The 25,539-nt window shown below is 41.8% G+C and overlaps 1 protein-coding gene across 1 annotated transcript in view; it reads left to right on the top strand.

The window, feature by feature from the left end:
• Positions 1-24,872, top strand: part of LOC117368149 (heparan sulfate glucosamine 3-O-sulfotransferase 3A1-like) — a 143,002-nt gene extending 118,130 nt beyond the window's left edge. Inside the window, exon 2 of the mRNA XM_033961515.1 lies at positions 23,699-24,872. Coding sequence (XP_033817406.1) covers positions 23,699-24,320 — 622 coding nt within the window. The 3' untranslated portion in view covers positions 24,321-24,872. The remainder of the gene's footprint in view (positions 1-23,698) is intronic.
• Positions 24,873-25,539: the final 667 nt, after the last annotated feature.

A 25,539-nucleotide genomic window follows, 5' to 3' on the forward strand; every position in this document is an offset into this window, starting at 1 on the left:
GTAGGGTCAGCGGGGGGGGGGGGGGAGTCACGGCGTGTTAGTGTTATGCCGGGTAGGGTCGGCGGCAGGGAGGGGGGGAGTCACGGCATGTTACCTGCCGCCGGTCCTTAGACGCATGCATGCGTACTCTTACCTACCACAGCCCGACAGATCAGGGATCAGGGAATACGGGGAAAGAGTGCGCATGTGCGCTTAGCATTTTATTATATAGGATGTGCTGCATATGTCTAATAATGCTATAAAAATGATGATGATGATTAGCAGTAGTAGTAATAGCTTCAGTCCCAGCTCCATCCCTATTTATTCTTCCTTCCCTTGCCTCCAAGTCAATTCTTTTACTACTGTTCTGCACAATCTTCCGACTACCCCACCTACCTCCTCCCCAGCTGCTGCAATTGAATCTTCGGGCAGCCAGCAGCAACAGCAAGGTGAACCTTCTGCTGTCGGCATGCCTCAGAAGTCACTTCTTTACAGCGACTTACTGTTCCTGCATGGGTGGGACCTGCCAAGAAACAATTTCTGGGGCATGCTGATGGAAGCAGGCTCACCTCATTGCCGCTGCCCGGGCTTCCCAAAGATTCAATGCAGCGGCCAGGGAGGAGGTAGGTGGAAGAGTTGGGAGAGCTGGCCAAACCCGGACATCTCCCCCAATCTGAAAAGCCTATCTGGATACCTAAAAAAGGAACATGTCTGGGTTTTCCCGGGCATATAGTAACCCTAGGTATGGGTGTCGCTTTCCCAGTTTGTAGGGAGCTTCGTCATCTATCAAGATAGGGGAGGTGATTTGTGTCTTGTGTGGTTTTTGATGGTCATAGCTAGGGTTACGAGACGTCCAGGCACTTTGTCCAGGTTTTGAAAATCTTCCAGCTAGGAGCGACATCGGAACAGCATCTGCGCATGTGTGGATGCAATGTGGTGACGTCACATGCATGTGATGTCACCGTGTCACACCAGTGCACGCGCAGATGCCCTCCTGACAAGTGAACAGGTTGAGGGGGCAGGACTAGGCTGGGGGCAGAATGGGGTGTGTCTTGAGCAGAACTAGGCGGGGCTGGGTAGACCTGGGTAGGCCTGGGAGCGGGGCCATGGGTCCAGATTTCAGTTACGGAAAATCTGGTAACCCTAGTCATTTGAGGGTGGGAGTAAGGCATTTTCCAAATTAATTTTTAGATCTTTACAACAGTTATGGTAGAAGAGGGTGTTCTTAATTGTGCTGGTAATGCATTCCATCATTTTGCTGCTGGGTATAGGAAAGTTGTAGAGTGAATAGTTTGGTATTTGATTCCTCTAAGATTTGGGAATCTTATTCTCATATGGTTGCCGATCAGTTGTATGTATTTGTCTTTGGGTGATATTTCGATTAAATTCAGCACACAATCTTTCGCCATGGAAGATTAAAAAGATCAGTGTACATAGTTTAAAATACACCTTGCTCTGAAGGGGAGCAAGTATGGTTTGAGGTACAGGGGTGTCACTTCATCAAAAAACACGTCCTTACTTAATATTCCCCTCCCCAATCGCACATGCACTCTCCCCAGCAAATAACACACTAGTCATCCCCTTGAACCTCATTTACGAAAAATATCCAAACTCCTAAATAAGCATCTTCCTTAGGTATCCATTTAACCTTCTCCTAAATAAGCATCTCCCTTAGGTATCCACTTAACTGATTCCTTCAGTTAGGTATCTTTCTTCAGTTGCCTATATTGTTTTCCCCACTGAACCTTGTAACTACTTGAACCCTGTCAAGTTATTCTATCGATAAATCCAGATATCTTATACTTGTATTTCTATACCACAACATGTAATTTACTTAAATCGTTGTAATGTAATTCTCTCGGTAGAAACATAGAAACATAGAAATAGACGGCAGATAAGGGCCAAGGCCCATCTAGTCTGCCCACCTTAATGTCCCTCCCCTACCTTCGCCCTATGAATAGATCCCTCCCCTACCTTCGCCCTGTGAATAGATCCCATGTGACGATCCCATTTGGCCTTAAAATCAGGCACGCTGCTGGCCTCGATCACATGCATTGGAAGACTATTCCAGCGATCAACCACCCTTTCTGTGAAAAAGAATTTCCTGGTGTCAGCTCGTAGTTTCCCTCCCCTAATTTTCCACGGATGCCCTCTTGTTGTCGTGGGACCCTTGAAAAGGAAAATATCTTCCTCCGTCTCTATGCGGCCCGAGAGATACTTGAACGTCTCGATCATGTCCCCCCTCTCTCTGCGCTCCACGAGTGAGTATAGCTGCAATTTGTTTAGCCGTTCCTCGTATGGGAGATCCTTGAGTCCCGAGACCATCCGGGTGGCCATTCTCTGAACCGACTCCAGTCTCAGCACATCCTTGCGATAATGCGGCCTCCAGAATTGCACACAGTATTCCAGATGAGGCCTCACCATGGATCTATACAGCGGCATAATGACTTCTGGCTTTCGGCTGACGAAACCCCTGCGTATGCAACCTATGACTTGTCTTGCTTTGGATGAAGCTTGCTCCACTTGATTGGCAGCCTTCATGTCCTCACTGACGATCACCCCTAGGTCACGTTCTGCTTCAGTTCTTGTTAGGATCTCTCCATTTAGGGTGTAAGTCTTGCATGGATTTTGGTTGCCCAGGTGCATAACTTTGCATTTTTTGGCATTGAAGTTGAGTTGCCAGGACCTAGACCAGCGCTCCAGTAGGAGTAGGTCGTGCATCATGTTGTCGGGCATTGAAACATCACCTATTGTGCATTTGCCCACTACATTACTTAGTTTGGCGTCATCGGCGAATAATGTTATTTTACCCCGAAGCCCTTCTGCCAAGTCCCTTATAAAGATGTTGAATAGGATTGGGCCCAAGACCGAGCCCTGCGGCACTCCACTGATCACCTCCGTCATTTCAGAGGGTATGCCGTTCACCACCACCCTTTGAAGCCTACCTCCAAGCCAGTTCCCAACCCATTTCGTCAATGTGTCACCTAATCCTATAGAACTCATCTTGCTCAGCAACCTGCGGTGTGGTACGCTATCGAATGCTTTGCTAAAGTCCAGGTACACGATGTCCAGGGACTCCCCAATATCTAGCTTCCCCGTCACCCAGTCAAAGAAGCTGATCAGGTTGGATTGGCACGATCTCCCTTTTGTAAATCCATGTTGACGGGGATCCCGTAGATTCTCCTCATCCAGGATCTTATCCAATTAAGGCCAAATGGGATCGGCACATGGGATCTATTCACAGGGCAAAGGTAGGGGAGGGACATTAAGGTGGGCAGACTAGATGGGCCGTGGGCCCTTATCTGCCGTCTATTTCTATGTTTCTATGTTTAATTGGTGTTTTATTAGAGTTTCCATTAGTTTGCTCACTATCGATGTTAGACTCACCGGTCTGTAGTTTGCTGTCTCCATCTTGGAGCCTTTCTTGTGGAGTGGAATGACGTTAGCCGTCCTCCAGTCCGACGGGACGCTGCCTTTCCTAAGGTAGAGGTTGAAGAGCTTGGACAGTGGCTCCGCCAGGACATCACACAGCTCCCTTAGCACCCTGGGGTGTAGGTTGTCAGGCCCCATTGCCTTGTTAACCTTGAGCCTTGATAGCTCACTGTAGACACTGCTGGGCGTAAACTCGAAGTTACTAAACGGGTCAACTGAGTCAACCCTTGTCTGTAGCTGAGGGCCAAGTCCCGGCGCTTCTCGGGTGAAGACTGAGCTGAAGTATTCATTTAATAGTTGGGCTTTTTCTGAATCCTTTTCCACATAGTCTCCATCTGGTTTCCTAAGACATACAATCCCGCCTGAGTTTTTACTTCTGTCACTGATATACCTAAAGAAGGATTTATCTCCCTTCTTGATGTTTTTTGCCAGAGACTCCTCCATGTGAAACTTAGCCTCCCTGACTGCCGTTTTGACGGCTTTAGATTTGGTCAAGTAGTCTGCTCTAGAGACCTGTTTCCCTGATTGTTTGTAAGAGATGAATGCTTTTTTCTTCTCCTTGATAAGGGCTGAGATCTCCACAGTGAACCACTTCGGCTTATTGTTCCTTCGCCGTTTACTTACTAATTTAACATAGCGGTTTGTCGCTTCCTGTATGGTGGTTTTCAAAGTCGACCACATTTCTTCCACACTATCAGTTTCTGCTTGTCCTTGTAGCGCCTGGTGAACGAAGTCTCCCATTTCTTTGAAGTTTGTATCTTTGAATTGGAGGACCTTGGTCAGTGTGGTAGATTTAGTGAAACCTTTCCTAAGATTGAACCATACCATGTTGTGGTCACTGGAGGCCAATGTGTCGCCCACCGAGACCTCTGTAACACTTTCTCCTGATCTCTTTTAACTGTAATCCGCTTAGAACCGCAAGGCACAGGCGGAATAGAAATCACAAATGTAATGTAATGTAATATTTGGTTGCTGAGAAAATAAGTCTGGCTGCTATATTTTGAATGGTTTGTAGTTTTTTCCCATATAGTGGAACCTTGGTTTACGAGCATAATTCGTTCCAGAAGCATACTCGTAAACCAAATTACTCGTATATCAAAGCGAGTTTCCCCATAGGAAGCAAGGGAAACTCGCTTGATTGGTTCCCCCCAGCCACCGGCGCTGCTCCACCCCACCCCACCACATCCCCAAAAGACCCCCCCACCCCCGAAGCCACTGGTGCACTTCCACATCCCTCCCCCCCCTGCGCGAACCGGCATCCCCCGCCCGCCCAAACTGAAGGCTTACCCCCATCTGGCACCAGCACACAGTACCAACCCACAGGAGGTGTCGGTGCCCGAAGATCCTGCCTCTTGCCGGACTGGGCCTTGAGCATCTGCGCATGCTCAAGGCCTTCTGGCTCTCGTTCTCTCCGAGAATATAGGAGGTAGATAGCAGCCATTGGGGGATCAGCTACTCAACTGGGCACCTTTTTATACTGCGGATGTGATTGGAACAGGTTTAAATAAGGATGCCCTTTTTTCTTGACTTGAACGTCTCTTCCCATTTAATTATGGTTATTGAACATCCTGAATTTGGGTCCTCTCTAATCCCATTCACAACACAGCCCCTTGCTATTTGGATGAACTGAAGTATAGGACATCCAGATTCTGCCTTTCCATCGCTGAGGTTTGGATATTTTTGGTAAATGGCCTTTTTTAGGCCATTATGAGACATCCGTCTGCTTTGAAAATGAGCGCCTTAGACTGTGAGCCCAGTAAGGGCAGAGAAAGTACCTGCATATAATAACTCTCTCTTTTACAAAGGTGCGCTAAGCTTTTTAGCGCGCGCTAAATATTAGCGTGCGTTAAACACGTGCTATATGCTAATGTGTGCATGTTATCCTATGGACGCATTAGCGGTTAGCGCACACATTGATTTAGCACGCGCTAAATCCGCGCTAAAGCGCTTAGCACGCCTTTGTAAAAGAGGGCCTAAATGTAAACCACTATGGTTGTACCAAAGAAAAGCAGAATATCAAAGCCCTGGTCCTTCAACCTTGCCCCGCAGTATGTCCATGATACACTTCCAAATCCATTCCACATATGTGCTACCTTTTGGCTGCTTACAATTGCGTTATAGGAACAGAGTTTTCGACAAAGCCCCGAGAAACCTAATTCTAAGAGTGAAGCTGACCTTTCAGTCTGAAGCTGAGGACAAGTACGGTAATTGTAGCCACAAGGTTACCGATCAACTGTTTTGAATTTCTATTTTCAAGAGCACAACCTTGGGCCAAGTGGAATAGTGGGGAAAAAATAGTAACTTATTAATGATTTACATCTGTTCCTTGCTTCAGTGGTACAGAGTTTGTAGGCCAAGGACTTACATTCAAAGTCTGTAGAATATCTGATTAAATAATTCACGCAACAAGCTAAAGTTGTACCATTACATAAAGCAAAGGTACAACTGGCACATGCCACCTCATTCGTACCGGAAGGAGATTTCTTTCTTATTTATTTTAAAATGACTGAAGTGTGGTTACATAATGTTCTGTATCAAAGAGCAATCCTTAGTTTTACTTGCAAGGAAGGAAAAATAATCACACACCTTAGCCCCATATATTTAATCATTCTTGTGCCAACATGGTTTGTGACAATCCACAATTTATTCACAAAAAAGTTCTTTGTGAGGGAGTATTTAGATACTGGCTCCCCCTTAAGCACACTTCCTCTCAGGGACACATTTTGAGGCCTAGGTGTTCTGCCCCACATTCAGTGAGAACAGATTGGTTAAGATATGTAAGTTTAGTGTGTGATGCTGTAGACTCAGTAAGCCCCCCCTGCTCCCAGTGTGCTTTGTTGTGACTCAGTGGATGGAGCCCCCATTCTCCTGCTTCTTCTTGTGGGTGGAGAAAGGCAGGCTCAATTTTGTTAGGTAGCAAATGTTGTCCCATTAGGTTTAACCTTTGAATTTTGCTGGCTGAAATACAACTTGTAAGAGACTTTGAAGTACGGTATTACCCAGCACAGAGACTGTGCTAAATTACTCCCAGCTTACCCTGGTCTCAGGAGGTGCTGGCTGAAGTGTGGATTCTGTGAGAGAAGTGCCTTAAGATCTACTGAACTGTGAGTTATTTCTTTGTTTTAAGTTTGTATTAAATAAATTTTCTTAAGGAATCACAGAGGCCAGCCTGGTAATATTATAGGCTACAGGTTCAATTAGTTCATCTGTCTGAGATCCCCTGGAACAAGCCTTAGCACACTAGGCATTGGAAACTCAGCCAGGAGGGCATGGCTCAGTCAGTGCTGGGGAAAACATAGGTAGGCCCAGAGCCTAACTGATTATAAGCCCCCTTTTAATTAATCCTGGATATTCAATGCCAGGCCGTGTCCAGCCTCTGTCATTGAAGATGCAGGTTAGAGCAGAAACCCAGAAAATAAATGTGTACCAGCCGATATTCAGACCGGTGTGCAGTTAGCTTTGTAGATAAATTTGGAATGACTAAAAAAAGCTGTCCTATTTTTCTTTATCTACTCACTTACTGCCTCTTTTACAAAAGCCGTTAGTATGGGCCGGTGCGGTAAATGCTCCAATGCCCATAGGAACTGAATGGCTGTTGGAGCATTTGCCATGTAGCACTCAGCTGTGTGGCTTTGTAAAAGAAGGCTTAATCAGTTAGCAAACTGAATATTACTTCTAATCAGTTTATTGCTGGCTCCACCCAAGCTCTACTCCTGGAATACACCTAACCTAGCCAGTTAGTACTTTGGTAGTCAGCACTAACTGGTTAAGTGTCTTTGATTATCTGGGGAAATCCGGACGTCTGGTAACCCTATTTATGACAAAAAAACACTCAAATACAAGCAGAATATTAAAAAATAAAGCATAGCCCCCAACAAATATTCTAAAATTATAGCCCCCTTCCCAGAGATTTGAATAAAGCAGGTAACCAAAATTACGGAGAAAAGACCTCAGTGTTTCCAGAGAACAAACTCCAGAAACTACTATGGCAAATGGGAATACTATGATTACTTCCAGTGCAAAGCTATATTGAAAGAAAGTAGCACCGGGAGCTCTTTCACTGCGCTGCGGTGATCTTGCCTACACCAGAGGATACCTAAGATAAGTGCAGGTTTTTGACTTTATGTAAACTATTTTGAAGATTTTGAAGTTTATGAATTATATTTATTAAATTTAAACGGAGTTTTTCTCTGACCGAGATGTGTTATCTATGACAAATTTGCACTTGCCATAGTAGTTTCCGGAGTTTGTTCTCTGGAAACACTGAGGTTTTTTTTTCCGTAATTTTGGTTACCTGCTTTATCCAAATCTCTGGGAAGGGGCTATAACCCTATTTATGAGCCATACAATTAAAGATCTGTACTTTTAAACTGTGTTGGGCCCTGGCTTGCTCACTCTTTCACAAGCTTTTTGAAAGAAGGGTGAACCAAGTCAAAGTTGCTAGAAATTGGAGAGAGGTGATTCCAACTGAAGTATTACAGGGGAGAGCATCTTCCTTTTCTATAAAAAAAAAAAATCTTTTGCAAGTCTTACTAATGGATGATTTGTGCCTCATGTGATAGACTTGAAGTTTATGTTCTCAGCTCATAACTGCAAAGGCATTTGCTAATGTTACAATTTAGAGCCTCCCAATTAGTTTTTCAACACACGTCTCTCTAGAGGCAGTCAGTCATGCACGTTGTATGGATTCATGCTACTCTTTACCTGCTATTCTTCATTAAAACCTTCTAGCATCTTCCAGTAGGTCTTTTGTGCTCATGCTGTGGGACTATGCCCAGTATAAATACTGTATGTACTGGTGTATAAATATAGAGCAAACAAACCAAAACTGCAGATTTGTACACGGTGACGAACTTGTAGTGCATTTCGGAGATTCACTGGTGTGCTACCAAACGCTATTTTTCCAGGCTTCTTTTTGTGATATTTTTCTTTTTACCTTTATTACCATGGACCCCTGATGAAGGTTGTCCGAAACACGGACCGTGTTGGGTCCCCCGTCTGGTAAAAGGTTTTTAGTTAAGATTTATTTGTCAAAATAAAATTTGCCTGCACCGTGTACAAATCTGCAGTTTTGGTTTGTTTGCTCTGGTCTGTTTTTTCACTGCAGACGAAGTTGGACCTCTGGTTCTTTTGTTGTTCTGGTGTATAAATATTGCATGTTGCACAAGGTCTTTATGCAGTATATTTTATGAAAAATTTAGAGCTATTTGTTAAAGTGCTGGAGTTAAAATATAGTTTCTTAGAAGGCAATTCCCTCAGATGGCATAAACATATTCTATATGACTCCCACATTAATGCTCATAAAAATTATTTCTAAAACAAAGCGGCTCTGTGCAAAGTCTAGGAATTCTTCAGACTAGAAGTGTTTAACTCGTCCATCTTTAAAGACGAATTGCATGAGATCAAATTTTCTGTCAAAGGGACGTATGCTAGGAAGACGAATGAGAGAACTGGAGCAAAACAGCAAGCTTTTCTGAAGAGCTGAGACTTATGCTGCAGAGGTGAAAACTTATTTCGAAATGTGCTGCTTTGCTCCGGTTCTCTCATTCATCTTTCTCGCCTTGCAAAGTTTGAGATTTGAACTTTGGAAGGAAAAAAAAAAGGGACAGACTCTTCAGATCTAAAAGGGTAGTGGGTGCATGAAACAGCTTCCCAGTGAAAGTGTGGGACAAGCAAAGAGGATCTCTGAGGAAGAGAAAAGAATTGCGGAGGCGAGTAATTGACATAAGCAGTGGAGTCAGGAGGACCATAGGCAGGGCCAGACTAAGAGTATCTGAAATTCTACGTGAACCTTCAGCTTTGAGTCGCTGCCCTCTCTACCAAGGGGTGGGTCATGCAGTAAAAACTACACCACTGTGAACAGCATCTTTCTCCTTCCCTAACCTTCCTCGTGGTGTCTAGTGTCTCTCTCCTCCCCTCCCCCTCCCATGTCTAACAGCTTTCTCTTTCCCTACTTTCATCCCTTTCCCCACTTGGTCTCCAGCATCTCTTCCCCACCATGAGGTTCACCAACTTTCATCTTCCTTCCTTCCTTCCCTCTCCCTCCCCTCTCCCTCCCCTTCAAGGTATTCAGCATCTTATCTCCCTTCTTCCAAGGTATCAACATGGCAGTCAACAACTATAAAAGAAGCATTGTGGCTGTATGCGGTGACCAGCACTGAATTTCTAATTTATTCTTAGTCACATTTAACATAGCCAGTCAAGCCTATAGACCTGCTATTTAGGCAGGTCTGTCTCTATTGCATGCGACATATTGCATGCGTCTATTGCATGCATCTGTCTCTATTGCATGCGACATAGCTGATGACTGGGCTAGCCATTGATTGCAGATATTCAGAAGCAATCTGCAGAATATTCATGGTTAGCCAGCTTAATGCTATTTAGCTGGCCAGAAATCATTCATGGTCGTGTAAATAGCACTGAATATCGGGCGGAATGTGTTTACTATAGTTGTTCTCTGCTTCGTCACTTTCCTACTGGTCAGATCCAGTATAGCAATGCTTATGTTCTTATGGAAGGACATAAGTATTCTCTAGGAGGATTCCTTTGTAGAAGCTATAAAAGATGTTCTCTAGAGAAAATAACTTTTTAGAAGGAGCAAGGCATGCTTGCATGAAAGAGGGCTGCTTTCTAGAGAGGACAGCATTTAGAAAGCTTGGTCAGCATCAATTCAGTACTGGAGAAGTGAACAGAGTTTAGTCTGGATTATGCTTTACGGAGAGGGTAGTGGATGCCTTGAATGCGCTCCCAAGAGAGGTGGTGGAGAGTAAAACTGTGACTGAGTTTAAAGAAGCGTGGGATGAACACAGAAGATTTAGAATCAGAAAATAATATTAAATATTGAACTAGGCCAGTTACTGGGCAGACTTGCACGGTCTGTGTCTGTGTATGGCCGTTTGGTGGAGGATGGGCAGGGGAGGGCTTCAATGGCTGGGAGGGTGTAGATGGGCTGGAGTAAATCTTAACAGAGATTTCGGCAGTTGGAACCCAAGCACAGCACCGGGTAAAGCTTTGGATTCTTGCCCAGAAATAGCTAAGAAGAAAAATTAAAAAAAAATAAAATAAAATAAAAAATTTTTTTTAATTGAATCAGGTTGGGCAGACTGGATGGACCATTCGGGTCTTTTATCTGCCGTCATCTACTATGTTACTATGTATAAAGTTATGTCTGTGTTTTCAGGGTTTACAGGTGCATGCATAGCCTGACTGAAATTATGTATAAGTATCAACAGATAAATCAACTGTATTATATGCATTCGGCAGCCAGCTGACTACCTCAGTGGTTTCTTAAATTGCAATATTTGCTAAAAGAAGTGTTTCTGTACTTATTTAGATAGTTACTATTAAATAATATACCAATACTGAATAAGGATATGGGAATTTTAACCAGCATTCCTTTAAGATTCTAGCAAAAATATTGCTTGGAGACTATGGTAAGAATACTTAGTAATCACTCCTGCAATAATAGATTGTCTGTATGATACTTTAAACTATAATATTATTTTATATTTAAAACATTCTGTATCTTTTTATGCTCATTGTTATGCAGCAGTAACGTAATGTTCCAGTAGGATAAGGATGGCTTCTAACACACAGCTCATTGTAAGCTAAGTGAAGCTTCCTAGAGGCATTTTGTGGAGAAAGCTTGTGATGTTCCTAGGAGCTCTTAAGAATATATGACCACAACTGTGAGATGCCACTAATTAGCCACAAGAGCTGTCTTATATCCATGAGCAACTGGGTTGACTGGAAGGTCCCATGGATCACAGCAAATATTCGTTAAGGAAATTCCTTCCAGCAATGACTTCACAGTGTGCCTGTCTCATCAGGAAAGCATTTTCTGTAACATCTACTTTAGTGATGTTTGGTTTCATAAAGACAAAGAATGGAACAATAAACATTAGCCGTCATTTCATATGAGTGCAGATTCATTTTTTGCAATTTGTAGGGTCGATGTCAAAACTCTTCCATTTCTCTTTCACCACTGGGTCCAACTCAGTTTCCAAGTTTTTAGAATGACAGCTTTTTACAGTGACTTGTCAATGTTTTAAAGCCGGGGTTCTCAATCCAGTCCTTGGGACATACCCAGCCAGTCAGATTTTCAGGATATCCTCAATGAATATGATTGAGATAAATTTGCATGCCCTGCCTCCATTGTATGCAAATTGATCTCATGCATACTCATTGTGGATACCCTGAAAACAAGACTGGCTTGGTGTGTCTTGAGGTGTGGGTTGAGAACCCCTTTTCTAAGCCAATAACTGCGCTTCACCTACATTTGAGACAGTGTAGAAGGCAGATAAACATTTTGCATAGCAGCCATCTACTACTTTTATACACATTCATGTTTCATAATCTCAAAAAAGTAAGCATGGACCAAATAGGAAAGTACAAGGACGCCTCAATCACCATTAAAGACTGATCACTGCCATTGTGTTCCCAATGGCAACACATGGCTGCAAGATATGGATCATCACGAAAGCAGAGAGAAGAAAAATCGATGCCTTAGAGCTGTGGTGCTGGAGAAGACTTCTACGAATCCCATGGACAGCTAGGATCGCCTACAAAGATTTTCTTAATCATATAAACCCAGAGTTGTCCCTGGAAGGCATGATTACCAGACAGAAACTGACCTATTTTGGACATGTGATGAGGGCAAATTCACTAGAAAAGGAGGTGCTACTCAGAATGGTCTGTGGTAAAAGGAAGCAGGGGAGATCAAAGGCCCATTGGCTGGATACTATCAAGAATGACCCGAGAATGAACATCAAGCAATTGAAAGAAGTTGTGGAAAACAGGGAAGCATGGCGAGGACTGGCCTACAGAGTATCCAAGGGTCGGACACGACTGAATAGATAGTAGTAATAGTAGTTTTTTTGTTGTTGTTAATTAACTACATTTTGCATTGATTTCAAGATGGATTTTGTCAGACAAAGGAAATTAATGTAAATCATCTGGACAAGAACATGCTATGCTTGGTCAAATCAAGAGTAAATGAGGGACCCTCATAACAGGAGCTATTGCCAGATATTCTTGGCTATATTAGTTCAATTTCAAACTGTCACTCTTCAATCCCCACATTCCGACATACAAATATCTTAAGAATATGCAATTTTAGTTAATTATCATTTTTCATTCATTATATTGTGTTAAGTGCCATAAATCAATAACTGCATGAGCAAGTCCCCTCTATCTTGTATGCTGAAATTGCAGTTTTGTAGGATTTGATTGATATTTCTCCTACAAGAGGGTTTTTTTGTTGTTTGCAGTTAAAAGAGGAATCATGAGTCAATACTCTGGTCTATGTGGACAGCAGTCTAGCTGGTCTTGGAAGCACAGCATGTATACAAGCAAATAGTCAGTAAACAAGTTCTCTTATCATGCAAGACAGGTCATCACTTGTTGGTTTTGGAAAAAAAGACTGAAGGTCAAAGCTGAACTGCTTTAGCTGCCAGACCATATGTGATTCACACTTGATGGAGACATTGTCTGCACAGAGTAGTATAATGGAAAGTGACTATTTTATCCTGAATTGTGATACTGTTTTATGTAGAAGGGTACCGTGTCTTGGGGAAGTTGATTGAGTGGTTTTACCCCAAAGGCCCTCAAAACACTTGTTTCTCCTGGTTTTGATCCCTTCATCACGCAGCACACATGCAATCTTCTCATGTATTGGGGTTAGTTTTCTCTAGAGGGAAGGTGTTTCTCTTCAAGGTCCAGGTACACATTTTCTTCCCTTTGTAGTTGAGAGATATATATTTTACTGTAGACTGGTGCAAACAAGTTTTTTTCTGAGAGTCTTTCTTCTTAAGGCCCTGATTGGCTCAGATGACTAAAGCTGCCCAAGGGAGAGTCCTTAGGTGCCTGAGTCAAGTCAGGGCCTTAGGCCCCTCCCAGTGCATCCAGGATGCATCAGGAAGGAGAAGGTCTGCAATTTTTAAGAGGCAGAACTGGCCAGAGGACGTGGGCATCCCTCTAGCCGTTCTTCAATTTCAAGGTGCGGGAAGAGGGTGGAGGATGCCGGTAGCAGGAGGGAGGGGGCATCCCTCCTGCTGATCTTGTACAGGGTGTTGGGTGGGGTCCGGGCAGTGGCAGATGAGGAGGATGTTGGCGGAAGGGGGGACTTTTCTTTCTGCTGCTCTCTCTGCCTGTTAATCAGCTGAGCCAGCAGGGCTCGGGGAGACCTGTGGCTCAGTTGATCAGGGAAGGGAGAGCAGCTTTGACAGAAGGGAGGAGCTGTGCTTAGCGATTGCTCTTCTGATTGATTGTGATTCTCAACCCAACTAGTGTGCATATAATTTGCATGCTCTCATGTTGAGAATCGCCCATAAAATATAAATCGCTCTCACTATGGCCACTGCATTGACTCATTGGATTTTACCGGATTGTTTTATATGTGTTTTATGTAATTTTTATTATGTATGTTTATGTTAGCTGCTTTGGGAAAAGCGGGTTATAAATTTTAAAAAAGATAAAGGCTATACAAGTCTGGAGGGGTACATTTAGTTAAGTTTCCAAGTTTATTTAAAACTTACTATACCACCAATCGGCCAAGCAATCCAAGCTATGTACAATCTGCATAGGATAGTTAGAGAAGATATATGGAAATGCAATCAGAAAGAAAGGAAGAAAGGAAGTAAAAGTCAGTAGAATGTGAATATGCAAATTTTTCAAAACTTTGATGAGTTGTATGTTCTTTACTTTAAAAATTGTGGGGTATTTGATTTTTAGGGTAACCTTTAATTTTTTCATTTTTATTAATACGTTTCTCGTTTTTAAAAAAATGTAATTAATCTATACCCAAGGCTGAAATTTGGCAAAATTATACAGTTGATACCCCTCTATCTTGTGATATAAATAAGCTACATACCTCATTTTTTGAACTTTTTCACTCAGCAGGTCACATTTTGTAAAGATGCAGGCACCCATATGTCCTTATTTAGCAAATAAGTAGACACTTACCCTCTTAACCCCCTTATAAAATTACTCTTCTGGTGTCAGTGGGATATACTGCAACTGTTGCTTGGCAAGAAAACATTGCTCTGACTCCTGCAGTAGGTACCAGAGGCTATCATCCTCCTGCAGCAGTTTTCTGATATATCCAGCAGCTGGGAGCAAGTTTATAGTATCATATGTTAGCTTAATGCACCCTAGTAGACCTTTGGAGTAAGCTTGGCTTTATGGTCTCTTAAATTATAAAGCTTCTTGAGCAGCTAAGGATACTGAAAGGAAATAAGCTTGACACTCCTGTTATTTCACTGGTAATTATTTCTCATTTCCACATCTTTACACCTGAAATAAGTCCTTAGCAATCTGCTGACACCATGCGCTTTATCAAAACAGCCACACTGCAAACTTTAGGAGATGAATCTCATATGGGTCTTCTCTTTAGTCCCATTAGAAATAAAAGCCATAAAGTTAAATGGCAGAGGGAATCATGGCAACAGTGTAGGTGGCGATGAAGATGTGCAGGTGGCATTGAGCTCTGTTGACTCAAGGATAGAATAGAAAGAGTTGATGCAACTGGGTATCATGTGTTTCTATGACTTTCTGGATTCACTCATTAGGCAAGTATTCCAAACCATTCCTGGTATAATAATAGACTCTCAACATAGCTCCTAATCAGTATCTCTGAAATAGTAGTATCATTCATCTTATTTGAAAACAAACACTTATTCCCAAACCCCTGCTATGACCCATTTAAATCTCAAGAGTGCTTGTTTTAAGAACAATACAACTATTGTTGACATGTAGAACTGTAAGTGATACATGGTTAATGGACCAACTCAATTCATCTATGACTAGTTATTGAGAAGGAAGTGGAGGAGTAGCCTGTTACACATTGTGTAAAGTCATTCCGATATCTTGGGTTACTTTTGATTCTGGATTATCATTCGAAGTCCAAGTGTTGCAAGTCATAAAGAAAGGTGTTTTTTGGGCTTCGATGCATACATTCCATTATCTCTGTTTTCAATTTTCCTTCCATGCTTTTATAATCTCCCATATTGACTATTGTAATTCTATTTACTGTGGAATTTCTGCATCATTGCTTCATTGTCTCCAAGCATTGCAAAATTCAGCCTCAAGATTTCTATGTAAGGCCAGATATTACGATGATGTTATACCACTTTTAATTAGACTTCACTAGCTGCCTGTCCATCATCTACTATGTACTTTTTCACTATTGAACTGAACAGGTCTTGAACTGAACAGGTATGACAGGATATAAATAAAGCTTTATTATTATTATTATTATAGATATCAGTTTAAAATGATTTGCTTAACATTCAAGGCCTTACATTTAGGTGTATCCCCTTATGTGGTCTCTGTCATCATTTAATATACACTTCCTGAATCTTACGTTCATTGGATTCTTATAGATTGTTCCTTTTGTCTTCCTAGAAATACACCAAACAGAAAATCTCAATGACATATAACCCTTCCTTATGAGGTTAATAAAAACAAAATATTGAAATCTAATACCTTCTTATTGGACCAACAATATATTTTTTGACTAATTTTCAGAAGTCAAAATCTTTTTTTCCTCAGGCCCTTCCTCATGAAGCTGGTCAAAAAAGTGTATTAAGTTAGTCCCATAAAAAGTATCATCTTATTTTCCATTTGTTGTTTTTATTTATTAACATTTAAAATAGACTAACACAGCTACTTTCCTGAGGAGACGCATCTGTAGTGATTTTGGTGGGTACATGTGAAGTTAGTTTTTGTTTCCAGGGATTTGGCATTTAAGGGTTAATAGCAATGGCACTGCAAGCTGGCTTTGTTGGTCTTTTGGCTTTGTCATATATTACTCATCTGATATCAGAGGCACTTGTTATTCATATAAACAGAGGGAAAATGATGGTGTCAGAGACGCTGAGGATTCTGATAAGAAGGAAGGGAATGGTTTCCACATCCATAAAAGAGATAAGGTAGGAAGGAAGGGAACAGGGAATTGATAGCTTCACTCCTGGTTGCTCTTGATATTAAAGAAAATCTCATAATATATTAATATCAGTAAAAAAACAACAACTTGAAATTCCTAGGGAACATCTATACAAATGTCATATTCTCAATCCTCTTGAAATATTTATATCTTTCTTTTGTTTCAAATCCATAGATATCATGGGGTTTCTTTACTAAAGTAATGTGTGTTAATAAACAGATTTAATGACTACATAACTCACTATATGTTCATACTACTGCTATAAGATACAATAGACGATAAAAACCAAGAACCATTAGACCAGAGCTTTTCAACACTTTTCTGGAGGCATACCTAGCTAGTCAGTTTTTCAGTATCACCATAATGAATATGCATGAGATAGATTTGCATGCAACAGGCATCCAATATATGCAGATTAATCTCAGGCAAATTCATTGTAATAATCCCAGGGCAAGCTCATGCACCAGGTGGCGTAGATATCTACCCAGAGTAGCACAATTTAGGAGGAGGCACTGGCGATGACATGACAGTCAGCATCTATAGAAGATCTCAGTGACCAGCAATGAACCTTGAGCATCCATACATGTTCAAAAATGTAGGCTCCCACACCCTCTGAAACATAAATTATTGAGGGAAAAGCAGTTCTCGAGCATGTACAGACGCTCAAGGGTCAATGCTGGCCATGTTGAATTATATATAAATGCTGAATTCTGCACTGCAGCCCCGAAGGAAGGGAAGAAAGCTGCTGAATACCTTTTGGGGAAGTGAGGGTGTGGAGGGAGGAAGAAAATAAGGAAATGCTGGAGCTCAGGATGGAGGGAAGAGGAGAGGGAGGAATAGAAGTAGAGAAAGAGAGATGAGTGCTATGGTGGGTGGAAGGAAACATAGATGCTGGAGACCATGGGGGGGGGGAGGAAGAGAGGTAGGGAAGGAGAGAAATACTGGATACTGGGGGGTCAGAGGTAGAAATAAAGAAAAAGATGCTAGAAAGAGATAAGGATGATGACGGACTAAGAATGGTAGGGAAAGAAAAATGAAATGCTGGAAATGGGAGAAGAATGCATTTGCGGTATACAAGAATCAGTATGGGATGGTATTGGAAGGTTCATCTAGGGTGTCAAACACCTTTGAGCCTGCCCTAGGTAATCTTGATAACCCAATTGGCTAGGTGCACCTCTAGAAAAGGAATGAGAAACATTGAATTAGATCCAGATACTGTCCAATCTCATCCCTAGTGCAAAGCCTTACACGCTGGCTGATCGCTTATCACATATTCTTGCTGCTAGGGATCCTCTGTGCCTTTCTCATTCTTTCTAAAATTCTGTTACCATTTTTGGCTGCTCCATTTCATGAAGAAACATTTTCTGCCATTGCTGCTTGGTCTACCCATCTCGAGCCTCATTCCATGACCTTGTTCCAGAACAGGCTTGTCCAAATTCAATGCTGGAGGTCCAGAAACTGTCCAAATTTTGATGAATATTTGTAGGTCCATTATCTCCAGTCCAGGTCCATTATCTCCAGATCTCTCTCATGCATATTCATTTGGGCTATGCTGAAAACCTGGTCTGTTTGAGGCCCTTGAGAACTGAACTTGGAGAAGCCCGTTCTAGAGCATTCTTCCTCTGCTAAAGGGTTGTCTCCTATACACACATACTTTTTCTTTGAAAATTTAGTACATGGTCTGTGAGCATAGAGTGCCAACAAACTTTCACCTAGGCAGTAAGCTCGATATTCACAGAATTCTTGCTTTGCATTTCCCTTATTTCAGATCCATTGTAGACAGCCTGTGAGTTAGGTAAAAGATTCTTAAGCCACTGATATCTGCTGCAGAAAGAAAGCATTTCTCCAAAAGAAAAAGTCAAATGCATCTAGTTTATAACACAGCCTATCATTCTGGTTTTGAAAAATGACTTTAATTTTGCAGGCTGTTTTAACAGGTTGGCAGTCCAAATGTTATTGGCTGCTGGAAAGCCCCTTTTATATAGCAGAGCCATATAAATTACAGAGAAGAAATGTGTGAGTTCCTTAGTTTAGTGTTCTCTGTAATGGGGGGGCCATTATAATAACTGCACGGTTTCTGTTGGAGAGTAATACTGTTTAACGGAGTGTAGCGTAGATTGCAAGAGATTGCTTAGGGAATTGTTAATATGTACAAAAAAATAATTCTTTTTGAAAAACTCTTTTGTACATGAAATCTTAACAAGAGTAGTTACATTTGGGAAAAAATCAGCTGAAATTCTTTTGTAAAAGCTTTTAATAATCAGATAATAAATAATAGTGCCATGGCTAGAAAATGACTGATTTTCTATTTTTAGCATTAAAGCCACTTGCTAATGTTGTCGTTAGCTTGTGGGCCCTTGCTGCCACCCATTGATGTTCATATTGTGTCATTCATCTTCCCCTCTTCTCCGTCAGCACTGATTCCCTACACACCAAATCCCAGCCCGGCCACAACAGCGGTAGCCCCTTGGAAGACTGCCACTAAGCATTGTGGTGGCCTTTTTTAGAATGTAGCCATGATGAGCAGGAAAGAGTGGGCTTTGCTCCTTCCCATAGGACCCAACTAGAACACCAGGGATAACAAAGAAAGGCCTGGAAGACCCATGGAGTGGGAGGGGAGTGTGGGGGCCTTGTCTAGGCTTACTGGCTTTGGGGAGGAGGAGACAGCAGGAATCCCTTAGGTCCTACCCAGATCAGTTAGCTCCATGGGAAAAGTTAGATCAGTCTTTTTGCTGTTCTAACTTTAACCACTTATTTAACTGGTTAGTGTTCTGAATATTACAGCTAACTGATTAAGTACCATCCAAGCTCCACTCACAGACTGCCACAGAGCTCACTGGACACTGTAGGGGCAATTAGAACTGAAATTCAGCCTATCATTGGATAGACAGGAAGAAGCAATTAACTTGGCGGGAGGCCCTCATGTCTGGTTAAATTGTTTTTAATATTGGGTAGTAAAAAATAAACGTTTGTATTGGCGGTATCTAGGTTGACAGTTCCTGTAAACTGGAAAAGTGACAATACAAATGAGATGGGAAAGTCAAACATCTTTTTGGTTTGTTGGTGTTTTTTTTTTGGGAGGGGCTTGGACAAACTCACTTGCACACAAGACCTCCATACTCCCTAGCTGCTGATGTCATGGGAGACAAAAAGTTGGTTGGGCCATGACCCAAGTGGTCTATCCCATCTCACTGTTTTTGGAGAATTGGTTACTTAGATTGTAGAATATTCTACCAATGAAGAAATGAGACAAGTTACCTTGATCATCTTTTTTTTTTTTTTTTTTTTAATCACTTCCAGGCTATGTCTGGGCTCCAGCATTGAATATCTAGGTTGGTGTGCCCAGCTACTCCTTATCCAGTTAAGTGTGATAAAGATAGGACTGAATTTTATGCAATCTGATTTGTCTGGTTAGCTTAAGAGGTTAAGTGGTGAATATTGGCATTTAACTGCATAAGTTCTGGCTACACCCCCAGACCCACAAAATAGCTGGCTACTACTTTAGTGGACTGTGGCAACACTAACTGATTAAGTGCTGCTGAATATTAGCAGATAGTCCAGCCCAAGCAATTTAATTGGCCAAGAGCCTCTCCTGCCTGGTTAAATCGCTTTGAATTTGACCTCCCATGGCCTACATAGAAAGATCAGATGATAAAATTGAGAGCTGTAAAAGGTTCATACCATTTATTATCTTGAAAAGGAAAAGCTTGGATGTGATAAGTTGATTCTATAATATTTGAAATTGTACTTGCAGCAAGGTTCAAATACTAAATGACCTACTAGGGGATCTTGATCCTGGTTTCTTGTGCATTACTGAATCGTGGATTGCTAAAGATGATTTATTTACTCAAAACGAGCTCTTTTCCCATGGCTATCGAGTTCTTTTCTCTTCAAGAAACTGCCAGAAAGGAGGTGGTTTGGCACTTCTCTATAAATCATTTTTCGATGTACAGCTTCTTGAAAAAGGTAGCGATGCATCGCTAGAATATATGCTAGCTACCGTTAATGATGAGCGCTCTTGCCACCTATTAGGCATTCTGTTATTTTATCGCCCCCCCCCCCCTTCCCCGATTCCTTTGGACTAAATCTTCTGAACTAGTATTCAAGACCATAAAAAGTGCTTTCCTAAAATTCCAGAGGCTATTGTTTATTGGTGACATTAACTTTCATTTAGATGATAACGCTAATAAGGATGTTATCGAATTCAGCAGTTTTCTCACCTCTCTGGGTTTCCCTCCTCTTAAGTCTGCTCCAACTCATGAAAAATGGCACTCTCTCGATATCATTAGCTTTCTTGATCTTACTGATTATAAAACTTTAGTTGAGGATGATCACTTTCTGGGTGCCTCATGTCTTCCTGTTTTTATATTCCACCTTGTACTCCAACACTTATTACCTTCCAGAAGAAAATCTCGAGTGAACAATTTTAGTCCCAAGTTTGCTTTCTCCCTCAGGCCCAATACCTCAGAAGTCAACTGGCACAATTGGGTAAACCTTTCTGAGTCCACCTATTGTTCACTTGCTCCTCTATCGACTAAGACTGTTTCTTACTCTCGTAGGGCTCCTTGGTACCTTCCTTATCACAGAGAACTGAAAAAGAAATGCCGAGCACTGGAGCGTAAATGGAAAAAAAATCAAGATCTGCTGACAGACAGTCATGGAGGGATAGTATCAGGTCTTATAATGCAACATTAAAAAAAGCTAGGAAAAATTTCTACAGTGATAAAATTATCAGATCCAACAATCAAAGTAAAACCTTGTTTAACATGGCGCTCGTTAACTACCAACAATGACTCGTCAATATACCCTTCTTCCCCATTAGCAGATGACTTAGCGAAATTTTTTAATGAAAAGGTTGCTGTTAGAAGAGACTCTTTTCCATCATTAGTTTCTTTTAATTCTCTGGTCCTGGGTGATACTAATCCAATCACAATTCCAGCAGATAGAATCTGGACAGCCTTTGAATTTGTATCTGAGGCCCAGGTTGCAAACCTGTGTCATAAATTAAGATCCTGCAAATGTGCTCTGGATCCATTCCCTTCATATCTATGTGAGAAAATTCCTACTCAGGCCATTTCATTTCTTATCAATCTTATTAATTCTGCCTTATCATCAGGTCTTTTTTTTCTGCAAAGATGGGTCACATTGTTCTGTCCCCACTATTGAAGAAAGCTGACTTAGATCCATCCTCACCTTCTACCTATCAATCTATAGTGAATATTCCTCTACTGACCAAAATGTTAGAGTCCATTATATCCGCTCAGCTTTCATCATATTTAGATAGATTTTCCATTCTTTTATCTTGCCAACATGGATTCAGCAATTGCAAGCGCGCAATAAGTTTGTAATTTTGCTACAATTCAATCTATCGGTGGCCTTCGACGTCGTTCACCATGATATTTTGATTTACCAACTTTCTGAGATAGGTATTGGTTCCACAGTCTTAGACTGGTTTTCAAAATTCTTACGATCTCGCTCATATACTGTTAATATGAATGGCACCATGTCATCCTCTTGGAAGCCTTTATGCAGAGTCCCGCAGGGATCACCTATTCTTTTTAACATCTATATGACTACTTTGAAACTTTTCCGTTTATCTCCCTGTGAAACACTATTTACGTATGCAGACGACATCTTTGTTCTCCTTGAGATTGACTCGAACCTCACTAACTCACTAACTTCGTTGGGAATATAATAGAATGTATAATGAAACTTCAGTCTTGGGCCCTTACAGTACAAATGAAACTGAATGAGTCCAAAACAAAGTTACTTTGGCTTGGCCCAAAATTAGGGTGTCAGGTCAAAAGTGCACCGGGACAAAGGTGCGCGCAGATAATTGAGCGCAGCGCGGAGGCGCGACGAAGAAAATTACTGTTTTTAGGGCTCCGACGGGGTGGGCGTGGGGGGGACACCCCCACTTTACTTAATACAGATCGCGCCGCGTTGTGGGGGCATTGTGGGGGGTTTGGGGGGTTGTAAGCCCCCACATTTTACTGAAAACTTCACTTTTTCCCTGTTTTTAGGGAAAAAGTTAAGTTTACAGTAAAATATGGGGGGCTACAACCCCCCAAACCCCCCACAATGCCGGCGCGATTTGTATTAAGTAAACTGGGGGTGATCCCCAACAAAAACCCACGTCGGAGCCCCTAAAAAAAGTAATTTTCTTCGGCACACGCCTCTGTCTTGCGCTCAGTTGTTGGCGCGCGCCTTTGTCTTCCGCGTTGTTGTCTATGAACCAAAATTAGAGCAGCTACCTTCGTCCATTCTATTGCCTTCAGGATCCTCACTGCAGATTGAATTATCAAGTAAAGTTCTGGGTGTCATTATAGATTCAACACTTTCATTCACCAACCATCTTAATTCTCTGGTAAAAAAAAAAAATGTTTTTTTAGTCTCCATATGTTGAGGAAAGTGAGATCCTGTTTCCATCATCAACATTTTGCTGTCCTTGTTCAATCAATCACCCTTTCGAGGCTGGATTATTGTAATTCGGTCTATTTAGGCTTGACCAAAAAAAGCTTTCAGAGACTTCAACTGATCCAGAATACTGCTGCTAGGCTGATCTTTGCAAAAAGTAAATTTGATCACGTCTCTCCGCTCCTGCAAAAACTTCATTGGCTTCCTATAATTTCCAGGGTATATTTTAAATGTGCCTGCTTAACATTTAAGATCTTGCATAGCATCCTTCCTCCTTTAATTCCCCTGTCTTGGAATTCTGTAAGATCTGACATTACCAGATCTACTCAAAAATTTAAATTGTCCTTTCCTACGTTGAAAGGCGTTACCTACATTGGCAAATTAGGGAAGTCTCTACTTTTCAAAATTACTGAGCTATGGAATGATTTTCCTATTCATCTGCGCAATCTGGTTTCTTTCCAACCATTTCAAAAACATCTGAAAACTTGGCTATTTTCAAAGTTGTAAATTCCGCTCCTCTCTATACTATTGCAAATCCATACTGTATCCGTTCTCCTTTCTAATTTTCTTGTAAACCGTGCCGAGCTCTACTGTTATAGAGAAGATGTGGTATATAAGCCTAAGGTTTAGTTTAGTTTAGTTTATTGACTTAAATGGACAAAAGTTTGAATTTGAGGGAAGACTACTGTGACTCTTGAATGATGCTTGCTTGTTATTGTTACTAGATGAGAAAGTTTGTTAAAAAAATAATTACATGCATTATTACATGTTACATTATAACATGTAATGCATTATTACATGTTACATTATTACATTGTTAAAAAAATAATTACATGCATAATTACATGTATTATTTTTACTAACCCCAAGAGATATTTGTGGTTTATAGATTCAGTCTAACTGAAGATATTCTGTCTCTTTACTTAGGGACTTGATGCCAAGAACCCTGGATGGACAGATCACCATGGAGAAAACACCCAGCTACTTTGTCACCAAGGAAGCACCTGCTCGAATATCTGCAATGTCCAAAGATATGAAGCTCATTGTCGTCGTCAGGGACCCTGTGACAAGAGCGGTATCCGATTACACACAGACATTATCAAAAAGGCCAGACATCCCCACCTTTGAAAATCTGACCTTCAAAAATAGGACTACAGGTCTTATTGACACATCGTGGAGCGCTATCCAAATTGGTATTTATGCCAAACATCTAGAAAACTGGCTCTTATATTTTCCAATAGGACAAATCCTCTTTGTGAGTGGGGAAAGGATGATCACCGATCCTGCTGGCGAACTAGGGAGGGTTCAGGACTTTCTGGGCCTCAAGAGAATTATCACAGATAAACATTTTTATTTTAACCAGACTAAGGGCTTCCCTTGTTTGAAGAAGGCAGAAGGCAGCAGCAAGCCCCACTGTTTGGGCAAAACGAAAGGTAGAACCCATCCCAACATAGACCAAGAAGTAGTTCAGAGACTCCGGGAGTTCTACAGACCTTTCAACATGAAATTCTACCAGATGACAGGACTCAACTTCGGTTGGGACAATTGAAATAGAAGAGAGAAAAACAAAAATATAATATATGCACATATATTTTTTTTACATAAAGGTAGAAAAAGTTTAATAGCTATCAGAATCATACTAAAAATCATGAGGGATAATATTTAGGCCACAGTAATTAGTGTTTTGTTGTTTCTTTTAACACCATCCACCTTGAATTTTTTTTTTATACCTTGATATTTAGTATCAGGCTATACCCAGATAACAGCGGTGAATATCCAGTTATAAAGTGGCCACTAGCACTTAAGTGAGTACCAGTGATATTCAGACTGGTATTTGGATACCTAAGTGGATAGAATAAGGGCAGCCTTTTGGCAGCTTTACCCAGATAATTATCCGGTTAGTGGGGAACTGAGGAACTCCAGGCTTTGCCTTAGCTTCACACACGGAATGTCCTAGCCCTACCTGAATAGCATTATAAATTTAGGTGTGGACTTTGTGAGCAGGATTTATCTGGAAAGGAGCTATTGCTACCTGAATACTTCCAGCTGAATATCAACCCTTTTATTTATTTCAATGTTTCCCATTGAGAATAGCAAAGCTTTATCCCAGGACAAGCAGGCATGATATTCTCACACATGGGTGACGTCATCTACGGAGCCCCAGCGCGGACAGCTTTTCAAGCAAACTTGATTGAAGTTTCAAGTTTGCACACTGCACCACGCATGTGCTAGCCTTCTTGCCCACTAGAGGGCGCATCCCCACCTCGTGATCCTCAGTTCTAATTCATCCGCGGAGCCAGAAGCCCTGTGGATTTTTTAGTGCTCTTTTGCCTTCTGTCGCCGCGGCTGTGTAGGTTTTTTCGACGCGGTCGCTGCGTTTTTTCTCTTCTTTAATTTGCTTCTCTTTGATTTTCAAAAAAAAAAAAAAAAAAAAAACGTGTTATATTTTTTGCGCTCCGGGGGCTCCCGGTAGCCACGGCCGAGGAACCTCGTTCGTTCCCGGCCCCTTTTTGGGCCTATGTCCCGGCCCGTTACGGGATTCAAAAAGTGCGGCACTTGTGACCGGCTGTTGTCGATCACAGATCCCCACAGGCGTTGTCTGCGGTGCTTGGGGCCCCATCACCCGACCGACTCCTGTTTGAAGTGTGGGACCTTTCAAAAAAGGGCTCTCACGCGTCGCATTGCCCGCATGGCGGAACTTTTTTCTCCCGACGTCCCGACGGGGATGGCCTCGAGCTCGGCCTCGGCTTCGGCCCCGGCCTCGACCT

This window comes from Geotrypetes seraphini, chromosome 10 (genome assembly GCF_902459505.1).
Source record: "Geotrypetes seraphini chromosome 10, aGeoSer1.1, whole genome shotgun sequence".
NCBI classification, from domain to species: Eukaryota; Metazoa; Chordata; class Amphibia; order Gymnophiona; family Dermophiidae; genus Geotrypetes; species Geotrypetes seraphini.